The sequence below is a fragment of the Scleropages formosus genome, chromosome 6 (genome assembly GCF_900964775.1).
Source record: "Scleropages formosus chromosome 6, fSclFor1.1, whole genome shotgun sequence".
Taxonomy (NCBI): domain Eukaryota; kingdom Metazoa; phylum Chordata; class Actinopteri; order Osteoglossiformes; family Osteoglossidae; genus Scleropages; species Scleropages formosus.
The window spans coordinates 24300202-24317826 of record NC_041811.1 but is presented as its reverse complement, the minus strand read 5'-3'; the positions used below and the strand labels follow the sequence as shown (position 1 = coordinate 24317826).

Genomic DNA, 17625 nt, shown 5'->3' with positions numbered 1-17625 from the left:
GGCTTCTCCTCCAATCCAGCCGAAAATGCTCTGCTGTCATACCTGAGTGTGTCTACTGTTCTGCGGAAGGACTTTTCATAAGGCTACAAAGGCAATCATTGCACAACTCCTTTTGGCTTTTAATTTAAAGCCTGCTTTTTAAAAAAAAAAAAAAAAAAAAGATTATCCTTCATATGATGTTTGGTTCGCCCCAGCCCCACCCAAACTCTGTCTATTGCATGATCAACCATTCACCTCATTAGCAGTATGGGAGGAGTGTGCGAGGAGTACGTTGCTTGGGCTGAGTGCTTCATGCCCCAGGCCTGAGCTTGACACCTTCTGTCCCTCCCCAGGCTAGAGTGAATGGCCTGAAGTCTTGTGTGATCGTACTGCGAATTCTGCGCAATATGTGCAACAGGGTGCCAGCATGGGAGCCCCTCAAGGGATGGGTGAGTGTGCTGAAAAAGCCTGAGACAAGATGGAAATGACAATTAACAAGGATGTACAAGTGACGCAGTAGTTTAAATGGATTTGGATCCGAAAACTTTGCTGGTTTATGTACCAATACAGTTTGTTGTTCTCTTGAGCAATGTAGCAAACATGTTCCAGTGTGTATACTTTGCTATATAGAGTAAATGAAATTGTACGATTCTTGAGGATAAAAAGACAAATATTTGACTCACTCAACATGACTGACAGTTATTAAAGAATAAGCTTGGATGCTGGAATTCCAGTTACATATCATAATTTGAGAAAATGATGCTGCAGCACTCAAACATAAGCAGCAATGAATTAAATTTTGCACAAAATGCAGATTTTGTCAAATGAAACTCTTCAGATGGCGTCTTCTGCCAGTCGGCTATTCTAAAAATGAGTGCGTCTTGCATTAGGTAAGTGTAGATCACACTGCTCATATTGCCACTGTTAGTTTGAAGCACTCTGTCTCTGTTGCAATAGACCCAGTTGTGGACAGGGTCTCAGTACACTCAGCTGCATGACCGTGTGCCTGTCTGCCCTCCTCCAGCCTCTGGAGCTCATCTGTGAGAAAGCCATTGCCACCTGCAACAGGCCGCTGGGGGCCGGAGAGGCCCTCCGCAGGGTCGTGGAGTGTCTTGCATCTGGAATACTGCTCCCAGGTAGACTTGAAGGAGACGAGTAGTATCGGTATCGGTATCCTGTCACGAAAGGCTTTTCTTATTATCAATAACATGCTATGAGAGTGTGCATAAAAATGCCCACTTTTCTTATTCCCTGGTGCTGGGTATTTCGCCAAAAAGCATCTCAGTGGAAAAGAAATGAGACCTAAATTCTGTTTTCCCCCCATGATCCAGTGAAGGATCTAATGTTTGCACTTCTAGTAATATCACTGACACTTACAGAGAGGGGGAAAAAAAAACTGTTGCTCGTTTTTAATTTAGCAAATTTAGGAAAATAAACATTTGCCATGAAAACATTTCTTTCTCCATGTCAGCAGGACCGTAGGAACTACTCCACCCCCAAGGTTGTCAGCCCATGACTAATATTTAAAGCTGCTTTTATGGCGGATTTTTTTCTGTCCTAATTTGCCTAACTTGGAGTCGCTGTAGGACAACCAAGACAGGCTTGGCCTCATTTTCCTCCCCTGTGGACCACAGTTCCCCTGTAGACGGTCTTTGTACCCTCTGTGCTGCTCCACTGTCTCTCAGACCTCCTCATTTGTCATTGTTTTTGAGAAGAGCTGAAGGCAGTGGTGAAGGGACTCCGTTGTATTTTACTCTGATGCTTGTTTGAAGGATTGCATCCCTCCCCCAAGATTGATTAATTTTCTTTAAGGGGCAAGAAGGAATATGGTATTTTGTCATTTAAGGTCATTTTGCAGGGCAAGAAGTGATGTCGTGATTGTTTTTTCTCCTCCCTGCTCCCTTCTCAAGGTGGACCAGGTTTGCATGACCCCTGTGAGAAGGAGCCAACGGACACGCTAGCAGCCATGACGGCTAAGCAGGCAGAGGCCATCACTTACCATGCCCAGGTGAGGGAGCACATCCGTCACCTAGCGATAGACCGAGGAGCTTGGCCTGCGAACCACCGATGTAACGATTCCTCTATCTGGCGATCCCAGTGTGTCTACTTTCGCTTCTTTGGGTTTCGAGGCTCTTCACATGGGAGCTGTTTAAAATGCAGGACCGTGATCTTTGAGCGCTGATCACGTTAGTAAGTGCAGAGCGGAGTTTGTGGTTCACCGCTCTCTTTGCGTGTGATGAAAGGGGTATATACCTGAGAAGCTGCACCTTGACACTCAACAGCTGCCCCCCCCCCCCGATTATCCTAGGAGAGCACCGCGCCCTTTGGAAACGGTGAAATGGGGCGTACCCCACTGCACATGAATCATCGCTCCGAGCAAAATCATCCCGCTGTTTCTGCTTTAATGGCTGAATGTGTCGACAGGGTGAAAAGCGCTCACAAGTTAAGCGCACACCTCCGTTTCCCATGCGTGCAAATAGCGCTTGTGTCTTTAAACTGCGGGTCAGCAGTTTATCACGCAATCTCATGTTACGGGGTGGTGTTTATGCAATGCCATTCACACACAGCGATTCAAAGACGGAGCCATTATCTGTCTGTCCGGACATAGAGAACGTAGGTTCTTCCAGCAACCGTGAACATGTCTGCTCATCATCGCCCGCCTCAAGGAAGCCTGGGTGCTGGGCCTTTTTTGGAACCGAGATATTTACAGCTCGGGCCTTTTGCGGCGCTCCAGCAGCAGTTACCAAGTAACCCTCCTTTCAGCCGTTGTGTCTGAGGCCGAGCCGCGAGTCTGCTGCAACAGTCGTGTTGAGATGAGCTTGACGACAGATGACTCTGCTGTCCACCGGGGGATTGAGGCAAAAGTGGCTTCTCGTTCCTTATTAAACCGAAAGGACTTCACCAACCCCACGCGTGAAGTGATTTTCTAGAAGAGTAGTAAAAATGGTTATGAAAAACTATTTGTGAGAGAAACCTTGATGTCAGATACATGGAAATGAATAACGATAATTTTATTAAACAAAGAGCCCATAACCTGCGCTGACTGTGCCTTCCAGAGTTTGTCCTGTTAATGTAAATAAAGCTGTGTGAGACTCTTTTTTCTTTTTGAATATTCTCTGTGCATAAGTGCGAGCTAAATTAAAACTGCAAATAATGATGTTCCATTATTTTACTGAAAATGTCTGCTAAAGCTTTTTTTTGTACATTTGGTATCTTTCTTTCCGAACATAATTCTTATTGGAGCAATTAATTATGTGGAACTAATTACGATATCTTTACTGTGTATTTTCATTGTATTGTGATAGGATACTGATACTAATTGTCTCCTCCGCTTATTTATTGCTTGACTCGGAGTAACATTGTTTTTGCTTGCTAAAAAGCATGACAGTTGCTGAGACGAAACCACCTAAAGTGTATCCTTAATGAACCACAAAAAAAAACACCCACTTCCTTTGAAAGAACCTTAAATAAATTTCCTCTCTGTTAATTTGAGGTTTAATGTGTGATAAAGAATAATCCGCAATCCTTTTCTGGGGAGTATTAAGGGCTTTATGTAAAAGACTCCTATGTGTTTGTGTCATATATGTTAAATTTGGTGTTCCTCAAGTGACCCTTCCATTGTGGTTGCTACGAGGTCACACCTACCTCCAATCCTAATTTTTGTGTGCGTGTGTGTATACGCACATCTTTCAGCATGCTCTTCGACTGTTGGCATTCGGACAGATCTACAAGGTCCTGGAAATGGACCCCCTTCCGTCAAGCAAACCCACCCAGAAGTACTTGTGGTCAGAGAAAGAAGGTACTCGTCAGTGTCAAGTGTCTGCGTTCCTTGTGCGTTTGGGGACGGGGGAGCTTCTCGGAGACATCCTGTCGTCCTGCCTGTCCTGGGGAACCTTATTTTCTGTGTCTTTCAGGAACAGGGGTGAAGAGACCATATGAGGATGGAAACGCAGATGACAAAGACCTTATCAAGAAGATGAAGCGCAACTTGAGAAAAGGCAAGTTCTGTCCTCGCAGTGAGTTGCGGGGCCTGTACAGACAGGGAAGAGCGGAAGTGTCCGCAGGAGCCGGGGGAAGGTGTGCCAGCCTCATTATCGCCATGCTGTGCCAGGCCGCCCCTGGCATGCCTGCAGGCCTCTTTGGGGCTCGCTGTGTCCAACAGTGGAGGAAGTGGATGAAACATATGGGGACGGCATGGGCCACCTGATTGGTTGTTGCGTATGCAGCCGAGTCTGCCCAGATGCCTGCTGTATTTAATCTCTGAGTGCTGGGCACCATTTGTTGGGCAGAGGAAATGCTTGCAGCAGGCGGATGGAGACCTTCATTTCCTCCTCCTGCATTTATTTAAACGGCAGTACGTGGACCTTGTCCTGCACCGTCATGAATGTGGGATCAGGAGTAAAGCTCTCCCTGTCTTGGTAGCATCAGCCTGTCCCACCCTGTCATTGTTATAGAGCACCGTCTCTTGCTGCTGTTATCTTGTTTTTGTCTGAAACACCCAGCAGGAGGGGGGGGGGGGGGGGGGGGGGGGGGAAACAGAACAAAGAGCAAATAAAAAAAGAAACCCATTTATTACTTCAGTTCCCCTGTATGTCCTCCACACACTTTTTCTTCTTGTTTCAAATGGCTATGACCTTATTTCTTCATTGACATTCCCCTGGATAGGAATAAACACTAAATCATATTTCCAGTTCTTATGCACAGTTGGTTGAGCAAATTCAACTTTCTTAACTTCCCGAACCTCTCAACCACTGATTTCTAAAAAGAGGAAAGGTACATTTCTGAAGAATTGAGCCATTCTTTAGAATGATGGCTTGTTCACTAGGTTCAAAGAAAATGGTGAGCAAGGTAGAGATAAATGGCTAATGATGAGTTATAATATTCTTCAGGCTTTCTCCTACAGTCCTCTGTGCTGCTGTCTCGAAGGTGAGGGATCAAGGGAATCGCCAAAGCCTACTGGCCTGGTAGACCCAAAAGCAGCTCCTCCAATTGCTTCTGTAGTAAATCCTAGTAAAATCCTAATCATCGCATACAGCTATTTCTCAGGGGAGGCCAGTGAGCTCTTGAGGGTGAGAACCTGCATGCTGAATTTTTCTTCTTTTTTTTTTTTCCCCCTTTCTCCCCCTTCCCTTTTTCCTTCAGTTCTTGACAGCAAAGCAATAGACACCAACCAACCCATGAACGCGCTCATGCGGCTCAACCAGATCAGGCCGGGCCTGCAGTACAAACTCCTGTCCCAGTCTGGACCCGTCCACGCACCTGTCTTCACCATGTCGGTGGAAGTGGACGGTACAGTGTACGAAGCCTCGGGGTCCTCCAAGAAGACAGCCAAGCTGCATGTGGCTGTCAAGGTACCTCTTGGCGGTTTTAACTGGAGACTTAATTGGTTGCTGGAAGTTTTGCATGTTACCACTTTTCAAAGGAGTTGGCTGAGGGGTGAAGGACAGCGTGAGGGTAGATTTTAGGAGTGTGGTGCCAGCATACAAGTTCCGAGCCAGAAGCATCCTTACTTGGCATGCCAGGGGCCACCCAAACCCATGTAATACCGAAGTCATTGTGAACAAAGAGGCTGTCCAAGGCACAGAGCTGGGATAATCCGCTTTCACTCTTGATTCTCATAAGGGACACGCTTCCTCGCTGTAGCACAATGTAGTCGGTGTGGGCCAGAGACACATTCTCCTCCTTTTTTTCAGTTTCCTTAAAATTAATTCATTGGGAAGTGGCTGTGTATGCAGTGTTAAACAGATTGAAATGATTAAAATGGATAAAATTTATTTACTTTGGTGACGACATCACCAGACAGGATTTAAGTATGAAGCCACCCTGTTATGAATGAGGTTGATGCCCAATAGTGCCAGACATTATAAGCGACACAAGCTCTAGGAAAAATGAATTTTTTCTCAGGTGCTGCAGGCCATGGGATATCCAACCGGGTTTGACGCAGACCTGGACTCCATGAGCGCAGATGAGAAATCGGATGGCGAGGGCAAGAGCGAGACATCCACAAACTCAAGCAATAACACGGCAAACTCCACCACAGACAGTTCGAATACGCTGGAGGTAACCGGACACAATTCCCTCTCAGAGATTAAAGATGAACAAAGAGGATACAGAGCATTTTCTTCATTTTCATTTATTCATTTAGCTGACACTTTTCTCCAAAGCGACTTACAATGTTAAGGTAATAATTATTACGAGGCTACAGTTATTAACCCATTTATACAGCTGGGTAATATTACTGGAGCAGTTCAGAGTTGGTACCTTGCTCAAGGGTACTACATCCAGCGGTGGGAATCGAACCTGTGACCTTTGGGTCCAAAGGCAGCTGCTCTAACCAGTATGCTTTAATTATGTAATTGACAAAAGTATGTTGCAATTGAGTGTGCTTAATTTATTGTAATGATTTATTTTGGCAAATCACTTTACAATTTTTTTTTTTTTTTTTTTTTTTTGGCTCAAAAAAAATGCTCAAAGTTAATTATGTTGTTCTTATCCAAACACATGGCTGGTTTATCCATTCACATATTTTACAATGAACATTTACTGCTTTTTGACATCAGTTGCAATAAATTGGAAATTAAATATTTATGTGTAATTTACACTTGTTGAGATTTAAATTTTTTTCATGACTGTTGAGGCATGGATCGCATAGCTAGGTTGATATTTTTTGTAACGTAGGATAAAATGCGCAACCATGTACAGCATCAAGAAATGGGAATGCAAGCCTTTCTAAGGCTTTAAGATTAATTTATTTTTGCGTTCGTGTTCCACATTCACATTTTCCCCTATAGTAAAGCCCAAGAAAGTGGTGCTTTAACAATTAACAGGTTTATACTAAGGGCTCATGGGAAGCTCTGCCTTTCCCTTCTGTTTATTTCTGGATCTTCTGTTGTGGCAGATCACAAATACTGTTCCCTCTCTCGAGTTTATGGGGTCAAACAGACAGAGAACCCACGTTTGCTGGAATGGCTGAATAAGAAGCTGCTCTCATGTTTAGAGTTGGGCACTGGTATCGATTTTCATCGATAGAATTGGCCCGTTTTGCAGTAATGCCAGCCATTCTGTGTGGTGCACATGGGCAGCTCACAGGTTCCCGGCCTCCTACGCGTTTAAAATCAACATGAGTGTTATTGCAAGCGGTTGAGAGCTCAGCAGTTATACCAGGTGAGTCCATGATTGGTACACGGTGAAATGTACCGTTGTTGACCGCTATATATGATAACGTAGCGTGCTAGTACTATTCCACGTTGGGATGAGTTTGTTGTCCTTTTTCAGTGAGACCGTATGAAGTTTTGCGCATGCCGTAGGGACAACTTTGTCTTACCCAGAATGCCGTAATCCTCCCCAGTCTGTCTATTAGCTGTGTGCTGTGGAGTCTTGGTGGAACGTTTTTGTGCCTTTCTATGTGGTAACAGGTACGAACTCAGGGCCCCATACTCACTGCCAGTGGCAAGAACCCTGTGATGGAGCTGAATGAGAAGCGCAGGGGGCTGAAGTATGAGCTCATCTCAGAAAGCGGCGGGAGCCATGACAAACGCTTTGTCATGGAGGTGAGTCCTTGCAGCCACGCTGCGGTGTATCGCAAAGCGCAAAGCGCAAGGTGCCCTCGGCAGGCAAAACTGCTCACGCTGCAGGGCCTTTGCACATTCGGATGATTTCGGATGTATTCACCAGCTACAAAAACCACACGGACTTTGAGTCTTGCCCGTATTTCTGCAGGTGGAGGTGGATGGGCAGAAGTTCCGTGGCGCAGGACCTAACAAGAAGGTGGCCAAGGCCAGCGCTGCCCTGGCAGCCCTGGAGAAGCTCTTCTCCGGACCCAATGCCGCAGGCAACAAGAAGAAGAAAATCATCCCTCAGGTCAGTTGGTGGCCAAGACTTTGCCCCCCCTTCCTAACCAGACTCCCTCCTCTGTGGAAAACCGAGATCTCAAGGTCTCTGTTCCTGGAGAGTCGTGTAAGTGCAGGTTTTCTCTCCGTCCGCTTTTCGGAGGCGCACAATTTCCTTCTTTCGTCGTCGTTAGGAGTTGCATTTGAATACGGAAGCTATTCTCAGTCGAATTTGTAAAATAGAAGTAGGAAAAATGTTAAACGTTTGCTGAAAAAGCCAAGGTTTCAAACTGTTTAATTGAGATTGATCAAGGGCGATGGGCGGAAATTGAACTAGCATTCGCACAGCCTGTCACCCGATTGAGTTCGAGAAGCCAGATAAGAAGGTGGCTCTTCGATAAGTGCGAATAAGAGCGGTGGTATGCTGTGCTACTCCCTCCAGCACTTTCACACGAGTGAAATTTGAGGTCATTTCCTGTTGGTCACGGAGTCACTCTTGGTATTTCCAGGCAAAGGGGGCAATTGCTGCAGCAGCTGCAGCTTCTGTTGCTGCCCAAGCTGCCAGGGGTCGAGGAAGAGGAGCCCTGACTCGGGGGGCGTTCATTGCGGCCGCAGCGCCTGGATACGTCACACCAGGTGTGTGTTCTGGTACGTGCAAATGTATCTTAACGTCTTTTTGTTGCCATATTTTAGGACTTTTTTCGAGGAATATTTTGCTATAATGATCGTAGATCCTGAAAAACATACCCTGTGGAAATGCCCCCACTCGGCCAAGTACTTTTTTTTTTTAAATTGTTATAATGCTTGTGAGCTTTAATAAAAGTACATGTTTATGAGTGCCAGTTGACAGTGGCTATAGCTCAGGGTGTGGAAAGCCGTGCTTCGAAAGTAACTCTTAGCGTGTTCTTGGCAGGCTACGGGACTCCGTACGGGTACAGTGCCGCTGCCGCCCCTGCTTATGGTATGTACCCCCTTCTCAGCGCGACGTCCCAAATTACCACCACAAACCTCAGACAGGCGTGACAAAAGCTAATGGGAACAGGCCGTCCTGTAGAAACTTGAGTTTAAAAGGGGAGGGGGGAAATGAGAAGAAAAAGAGGGGAAATTTTGTCAAAATTGAGAATTGCTAAAAAATTGGTATTTTTATAAGCAAAAGAAACAATCATAACCTTTTGGTTCTTACTGTGGTTGGAGCAAGCCTCGCTGTGCTTCGCCTGAGTGTCCAACTGCTACCCGCCGGTGTGCCTGCTCCCCTCATTCCAACTTTTGAACATCTCTCCTCGGTGTAGTCCTGGTGTTTACAGCCAAACAATACCCATTCAAAGTAATCCTGGAGACGAGTACAGCGTCGGGGCTGGAGACCCAATGCCAGTGTCACGCACAGGGCCGTCTGCACGAGGCTTTCCCAGCACGTAACGTGCGCGAATCCAGTGGCGCCCCAAGCGTTCGCAACTGCTCGCTTTGAATTACAAGTCTTGACTGTTTAGTAGGTACATTCTTCTTAGCCTGGCCATCAGGGAATAGGGTCCTGCAGGTCTTGATGACAAATTTTAATTAGCTGTTAATGTGAAACACCAGGTGGAGGTGGTACTGTCCACATAATTATAGCAAAACAACTAAGACCTGAGGTTGAGCAAAAACCACGATTGCATATGCTTTTCGTGGCCCAGAACTGGCTGCAGTTTTTAATTTAATCTTTTTATGGCCTTCAGCATATTTATGGAGGCAAACGAGGTTGAGTGCTGGCAACCTCTCGGTTACTGTTGCATAGCCATAACGCTGCCTACTACCCACTTACCATCTGCATATGCATCTGCTCTAGATCGAAGTCTCATGTCTAACTCAACTTGATCCTTGATACTCAAAGGCATCTAAAGTAACTACAGCATAGACACTAAATAGAACAGTTGATGTCAATCACCGCATAAATCAGTCAAATTGTGTTGCAGGTGTGCAGCTACAGTTGTGATTTTACTTTTATGGGTTTTGCACCTCCTTTCTAGGCCAGTGATCTCACATGAGAGCAGTACAAACATAGAGCCACAGCATACCACGGAAAAGTTAGGGGATCAAACACCCGATGAAATGCCTCTCCTGATGCGAGAGTGAACCTAGCACCGCGTTCAACGTGAATTGTGCGTGTGGGTTCCGATTGGCATTGGGAAGCCCCTTTCTCCAGCACTTCTTGGATGCTTTGAATGAGCCTTATGTGCAGGGGAGGCCGGGATGTTGTTCGGGACACCCTCCCGCCGAAGAAATGAGGCGTATGATTGGGAGCCTCTTGTTTTCCGCGAAGGGTTAAGGAGAGTTGCTGTTCCGGCACCCTGGTCTCCTCCTGCTACATAAAGACCGTTCCTCTGGTGCCCCCACACGTGGCGAGGAGATGAAGGGGCGTTTGGTATTTGGCTGTAAGATAACATGTCTCTATTGCTTCTGAGAGCTGTTGCATGTCGGTAATCCCACAACAGTCATCTGATCTGTGAAGTTCTGCCTCCTGTTGCTGCTTTGTGATTTCTCAATGGGAACGATGTGAGGGAAGAGAAGAAGCGCTGCGCTCCGACTGCACACCAGACCACGTACACTGAACCCGGCCCACCAGAACAGTACACCTCACGCTGCTAAGGAACATACTTTCCACACCATGAAATAAACCAGCCAACAGCAGCCCTGTCCAATCCTTCAACCTTCTCCATCACTGTGACTGTAGATGCTCAGTGGCTTTTGATCCACTTTTGTGTGCGTTTTGTGTGTTTTGTAGAAAGATGGTGTTTATGCACCCGTGTATATACATTTTTTTTTCTTTGTCAGCATAGCTTGGCATGAGTGGGTGAAAAGACCTTCAGGTAAGGTCTTCCTCGTATGTCAAGGCATATGGGATAAATATTTACTTGAGCACTCGTTGTTGAGAGACAACTTTCTGTGCGTTAAATTCTTACAGCATAATTTAACAAAATGCTTTGAGGAGACCATTTCAGTATTCGCAGAGATCATTTTCTTTCGGTATTTTACGGTGTATGTTGCGGTCTCTTGTTCTCAATAGAGTCCTTGCAATTGATGTATAATGTAGCAGGATACTCATTTGAAAACAGCAGTATAAAGCAATATTTCAGCTTATTGACTTGGATTCATCCAGTATTCATTTAAAAAAAAAAAAAGGAAAAATCCATTCCCTGAATTTCATGCCTTGAAGAAATTGCGTCTTGTAATGCAAGATGAATTCATTTGTGAGAATGGCCAGGGTACAGGGTAATGTTTTATGGGTAGAGAGGGCCAGAGGTGATGAAGGCGGTGACTCCATCAGCGGATGGACAAAGAGACAGACGTGCCGTGCGTTTGGAGGTGCGCTTTGCGGTTCCTCGGGCGTACACCAAAATCACTACAATGACTTGCCCTCTCACTCCTCTCCTCATCCCCACACTCTTCACCCCCTTGCTTCTGTCTCACTTAACATGATGCATTCTGAAGAGCATGGATTGTAGCTCAGTTCAGAGAGATGAGAGCTAAGTTAACACGGGGACTTCTGACCCAACCCCACCCTGGACCACTTGACTCACGCGGAGCTCTCTCTCCGTTTTGTTTTCTCTCTAGGTTTGCCCAAGAGAATGCTTCTGTTGCCCGTCATGAAAGTGCCCGCCTACCCCATTCCCCACTACTCCTTCTTCTAGCACAGGCGCCCACCAAATGCACTCGTACCCAGCCCAATGAACTGTACAGATTTTTAGAAGGGAAAACTTTTTTTTTTGTTTGTTTTCTTCGTTTGTTTGTAAAGTGCATTTTTGTTTGTTCGTTTACTACTTTAAAACCTTCAGTGATTTATTAAGCAGGTTTATGTTCTTCAAAGATCTTAAGGATTTGTACTGTGAAATGTTACCTCATTCTTGGAATATAAATTATACCAGCCTTTTTGTTATTGTTCTTATTGTTGCTCTTGTTTTTCTTTTGGGAAGATTTACAGGCCATAACTTTGGCACAGAAACAAATTCTGTAAAGATGACAATAGTTATGCGAAGGATGTATAGATGACTATTACCAGTGAAGATGAATAAACCCTTGTCTCCAACAAGAGTGGAGTACCGACTGGTGTATACAGGGCGCCCTACTAGTCTCCTAATGCCCCCCCCCCCCCCCCACGGAGCTTTAGCGTTCAGGGCGACACTGATTCCCTTGGCTGCGTTGCGTAGAAGAGCTCTTTGGTGGCACAGATGTGATGCTGGTTGCAGAGAGTAGTGGAACTGGTGGTGGATTCATACCGTTAGTGTTCTGGGTGTCTTTCTATAACACTCCTTCGCTAAGCTTCCGCCACTGTTTTGCTTTTATTTTTTCTGGTTACACAGTACCTTCGCTAAGCCATGGTATTTTAACGTGCATATCGGCTTAACTGCTTTAATTCCATTTTCGAACACCTGCAAGATGTACAAATCATTGCAGCACTCACTTAAGGTTTATTATTGGAACACCAACGAACAGCTTCAGGGGGAGGAAAAAAGGACATGTCTTGTGAGCTTAGCGAAGAAGAAAATGTTGACGCAAAGTTCTGTAACAATCATTGTTTAACCACCAAGGCCAAAACCAGGAGTTTAATGTGATGCGGTTTCATTCAAATCTGATCAGCGCAAAAACAAACCATGTTGTCTCTAGAACGAAAGTGTTCGGACCGCGTTTGTGTACGTAAGCACATCTCCTGGTTTTGGTTTCGATAACTGACTGCACACAGGGTTCTTTGTGGCCTTCATTTGCATGTCCATCAAACGCGGCAGGCTGGTTGGCTGGTTACCCCCCCGTGGGCAAAAACACACACGCACACAGTGGAGAAAAGAAACACGGCCACTCACCGCAGAATCGAAAGCAGCAACAAGGGACCCATGGAGACTTGCTACCTAACTGTCCCATTTTTTTTAATTTATTTTTTTTCTTTTTGCGCGACTGTCCTTGTGGGCTCCGAGTGTCCTCTCCCATGGGCCAGCATAGGTACCTCACAACAAACACACCTTCATCTCTTCCCTTTGTCCACATCCTCCAACGCCTGATGGTTCACGCACACAAGACGGTGTCCCTCAGTTCTGATGAACATCGCGAGCGTATCCGCCGTGCACGCGTTACGAGACGGGATAGCCCAAAACTAGCCTGAACACCTCGATGTGGTTTTTCCCTCCAATGCCCGTCTCCTTAACTGCTGTAAGTGGTACCAGCTACGGCCTGGTTGCAATTGTGGTCGTTCAGGCAGGCTTGGGTTGTACTGGGGCTGAAGGTCGGGTGCCTGGGAAGTTCTAATCCGTCAGGATAAGCTTGTGCTGGCCCGTGGCTGGGACAGGGTCATCGCTGACGAGAGAAGACACCTTGCTTCTTGCAAATGCTAATGTTAAAACGGCCGGTACTACATCTTAATTGCCTTATTGGATTCCGTTCCGTAAACCAGAGGAGCATTGTGTTTTTTGGAGGAGGGGAAAAAAAAAAAAAAAAAAAGGAAAAACCAGTGACCCCCACCCTGCCTCATTCACATGGGTCATTGAGGCGGCCAGCACAGGAAAGACCACCCTGCTCCCAAATCAATGAGCTTTGCCCTCTCTCGTCTCGATGGCAGTCGCTGTACTATAGTCTCTCCAAAATCACCTTTTAATTTGTCTTCAGAGTTACTAACTACATTGTCAGAGCTCCAGAATTATTACACATACGTTTATTACATTTCTCTGCTTAATCTCAACTGAATGAGCTCCTAGTTTGTTTGTTTTTATTTATTTTTGGTTTGGTTTTGTCAACTGGTAACCGTGCAACTTCAGTTGTTGATGTCTTATTAACCTGATATGCCCCGGTGCAATGAAAACCCCACATACAGCTGAAAGAGCAGAGACATCCAACCAAGGAATGTGCTTCGCTGCCTCCTGCAGGTCCGGACATTAATTGCAGTCTCTCTGCTCTTCTCCTCACTGTAGGTGGTCTTTTCATTGACAATCCCTTTTACCAGCCGCGGACCATCGCACCCTTTATTATTCACTTGGGTCCTCAAGATCTCTTCTCTGACTTCTAGAACCATCAGGTTGTGTGGCTCTAAATGCTCTTACTGCATCTGACCTAACTGGGCTGTCTCCACTGTACAGAACAGACAAACTACTCGTTATTATCCCCATCCGAAGAAAAGCAATACAACCTTATTTAACTTCAGCAGAATCGAAGGCTGAACTTGTCTTTATTATATAGCAATACACCTGAACTTTTAGCTTAAAGCTTACTTGAAACAATGTGAATGTTCAATTGAGTCTTACCCAAAACAGCACTGCAATATTTAATTTCAATTGTATATTCACTGTGTGTGCGTGTATGTGGGATTATTCTACAGATGTATGCATATATATTTATGGTGCTTGCAACTATAAATATATTTGTATAGGTAATATTATGTACCTGTGTATATATCTAGTTGGAATAATTTATTTTAGAATTGCAAAGTGAAATGTAAGTATAATCCTAGAGTAGAGTATTCTTCCAGTTTTATATAAGTAATTAACTAGAACTCCGTGCACTGGCGGCAACTTTACTGAATCGATAGAGTAGTTAGTGCCACCTCTTTCTCTTTGCCTTGAGCAATGTTTTCGGGGTGTTCTGGCACCTGAATGTCCCCAAGCACGGTCCCCGTCCCCCGTCCCCCCTCACCGATTTAGCCTGCCATTTTTTTCGGGCGGGATGGGGAGAAGTGTTCCTTCCTTCCTTCCCATCTCCTGGCCCTCTTACCGAAGCAGCTCCTCGCTGACAACCACAAACCTGCAGCTGGACCTCCTGTGAGAAAGCACACTGCTCGGTGTACATGGCACCGTGTGCTCAATCCAGCACACGGCCAACATTCACTATGTCTCACTGGCTCCTTTGTTTGGGGCACCTGGTATGTATAGCGAACACCCTGGAGCACCACCCGTTCTCGTGTCATGGGGGTGTGACAAGAAGCACAGCATCTTTCCTTTTGTAGCCTTTTGCCATCTTAACTGTTCGAGCTCCCTGAGCACACCAACACGTGCTCTCGTGACGGGGCCGAAATATCAACACCGGGCATGCCCGCTCCGCCAACAAAGAGAAGTGGGTCTGTTTTTATGCGAGAAGGAAAAAAAAAAAAAACCTCAACGAGGGCCCCACCGGTAAAATACTCTGTATCAATGTTCAAACCATTTTCTCCCCTGTTAAAAGCTGCTCATTCATTTAAAAAAAAAAAAAAAAAAAGGGAAAAAAAAGCCTGCTTTTAGACAAATTTGTTTTGAAAACATGACACTATACTGAATGCAGTTTGGTTCGCCTTTAATGGCGGTAGGATAAATACATTTGTTAGTCTGGCAAGATTAAGTAATTTACTTATAAACCCTTTCACTACAGTGCCTGGGCCGTCCTGAATCCTCATAACGTCCCTCTGTGTTTATCGGTTTATCGCACTAAGTGCAAAGCAAGAGGCTTGTTTAGAACTTCCCTTCACAGCCTCGAAGAGCAAACGATATTCCAGTCTGGATGCGTGTGGAGTCAGATAGCCGTGTAGCTGCCCATTTAGGCCAAGTGCACCTCGCCGCTCCCGTACGTCGGCTCGCGTAAGAGTGGGACCGGCCTAAATCGGCAGCTCTCGCACTACTTGATCTTCCACTGCAATGCGCTGAGTTCTGTAGATATGATACATTGCAGAAATACACCTTTGTACGTTGGCAAACGATCAGAATCAGAAGACATGGATAATATATATCTCTGCCCTTTAAATGTATTTATAATTTAAATGCAACTGCTTATGTGACGTTGGTGTTACTCGTGGAATTTACGTGGTACTCGCTTCGTAAAGTCACAAGTATTTGTAGTGTGACTAATGAAAGTGTTGCTTAGATACGAATTTCATTCATTCATTCATTCATTCATCATACAACCTTAACAGACAATTTGCAACACGTTTTTGCGTAATGACTTTGTGGCTAAACGGTTAGTCATAAGAATGTAAAACACAGTTTATTCATTGCCATTTTATTGTTGTATGTTCAAAAATAAATCTAATAAATATAGGAGACTTTCACACTGATGCGTTTCGTTGAACGCCTAAAGAATGTGAGTTTAAGCCATAGTTTGTCCATGCTGGAATCCAAATGAAAACCAAGTAAACATTAAGCCTCTGTTGAGCAGGCTAATTTTTAAAAGTATTTAAACATTGATATACAGTATTGTACTGTTGGGTAATACATTTGAGCCTCGCAAGTTTTCTTTTGTCTCAGATTGTATAAAATTCCTGAAACATGCATTGTGGTAATTGCCTTTGTATTTTGTGAAACTGCAAAAAATCATACAATTTTCTTACATCCATAATATTTATTTTACATATTTCATTTTATATATATAGCTGAGGTTGGAGGAATAAAGTAAAGGCACTTCTGGAATTCACTTAAATGACATAATTTGAGCTCGATTAATATTTCGATTTGTTCTTGCTGCTTCAAGAACTTAACTGTCAAATTTGGTTTTCATTACAAATTTTTCCTTAAGGTGATAATTTTGATATGAAAGACGCTATAAAAACCAAAATATTTGTCTGTATAATTTAGCTTTTCTTTGTTGCGTTAATGGGGAAATGAATTTGTGTGATTTTAAGCACGTAACAAATGTGGGAAGGGTAAAAGTTTGTGTTGGCGAATTGTGCACAGTTCTACTGACTAGAACATCTGAAGCTTTCTTCCCCTACAAGAATATCTTGGCCTTGGCTACATACACCTGTCATGTACACTTAATTTCCAGCTGTCAAGCGAGGGCAGCAACTATTAGAACCCTGGATTCACTTCTTCTCCGTAGTTGAGGAAGGAAGGAGTCTGTGCACCTTTATTGTGGAGAGTTGGACTTCAGAGCTAGAAATGAAAGTTACGTGTCGAATGTATTTCTTAGTCTTCCACCAACACTGAATCGATATCCACTTTTATTATGTTCTGTACCTTTAGTACACATTAACAACTTTCATTAGATTCACCACATCAGCTTTTATGATTTCTTACATTCCAAAGTCTTCTCACTTAATGTAACCAAAGGTGTTTGTGATTAACATGGAAGTTTTTTTTTTTTTTTTTTTTTTTTAGCGAAATACCAACAAGATTTCTTCCCTTCAATAAAGCCTGTAGAGCTCAGTCCCTTACTCTACAGTAGACTCTGCCATGTATGACTTATGTTGCTTGTTTTAGCCCCCCCACCACGAAATCAAAGGGATTTGTTTTATATTATGGGGAAACGATAGAAACTCTTAGTTTCTGTTAATGCGGGTTTAGTGGTACAGTACAGCGATGTACGTTACACCTTACACAGGTATGGCAGACAAATGCCAGCAATAATGAAGGTCTGGAGAGCTTGAAAGTGGACAACATAGTAGCTGCTGTCAGTAACCATTTTAAAACGTGAATAAATGTATTTCCACTTTGTAATTCATAAACCAACATCCCCCCTGGTGTCCCCTTGGCAGTCAGCAACAGAAGCACAAAGCCACACAGCAATATTGTACTCAGGGCCAAAGAGCACACAGCTCTCCCAATAGCCTTGCACAGTCTGAGGTCAGTGTGCACCAGACACATAAACACACGTGTGGGGCAGTCAGATAGGGCCGGGCAGCCTGCTTGGAATTCAGATTTTTTTTTTTTTAAAAGAAGAAAAAAAGAAACTTTGCTAATAATTAGCATGGTTTCAGTGTTTAGATACATGCAGATTGACTGATCCACTCCAGTGAAGAGTAACTGAGTGCAGGTATGCTACTTTGGAACTCTTCAATTCCACGCCTAGTTGGGGTTGGTCTCGTCGTTTTGCTCCTGGGCCGTGTGCCAGTCTGATCGCG

General features: G+C 44.6%; 1 protein-coding gene across 10 annotated transcripts in view; it reads left to right on the top strand.

Annotated features, from left to right (window-relative positions):
• Window positions 1-16875, top strand: part of strbp (spermatid perinuclear RNA binding protein) — a 64080-nt gene extending 47205 nt beyond the window's left edge. For 7 of the 10 annotated variants that reach the window (XM_029253184.1, XM_029253181.1, XM_029253180.1 and 4 more), the window contains 12 exons: window positions 333-428; window positions 1004-1115; window positions 1890-1987; window positions 3673-3778; window positions 3894-3977; window positions 5122-5330; window positions 5884-6039; window positions 7395-7529; window positions 7699-7839; window positions 8318-8456; window positions 8722-8769; window positions 13739-16875. In XM_029253184.1, coding sequence (XP_029109017.1) covers window positions 333-428; window positions 1004-1115; window positions 1890-1987; window positions 3673-3778; window positions 3894-3977; window positions 5122-5330; window positions 5884-6039; window positions 7395-7529; window positions 7699-7839; window positions 8318-8456; window positions 8722-8769; window positions 13739-13833 — 1419 coding nt within the window. In that variant the 3' untranslated portion in view covers window positions 13834-16875. Of the gene's footprint in view, window positions 1-332; window positions 429-1003; window positions 1116-1889; window positions 1988-3672; window positions 3779-3893; window positions 3978-5121; window positions 5331-5883; window positions 6040-7394; window positions 7530-7698; window positions 7840-8317; window positions 8457-8721; window positions 8770-11396; window positions 13250-13738 lie in introns of those variants that run through there. The other 3 variants (XM_029253177.1, XM_029253178.1, XM_018752766.2) reach the window with 3 other exon arrangements.
• Window positions 16876-17625: the final 750 nt, after the last annotated feature.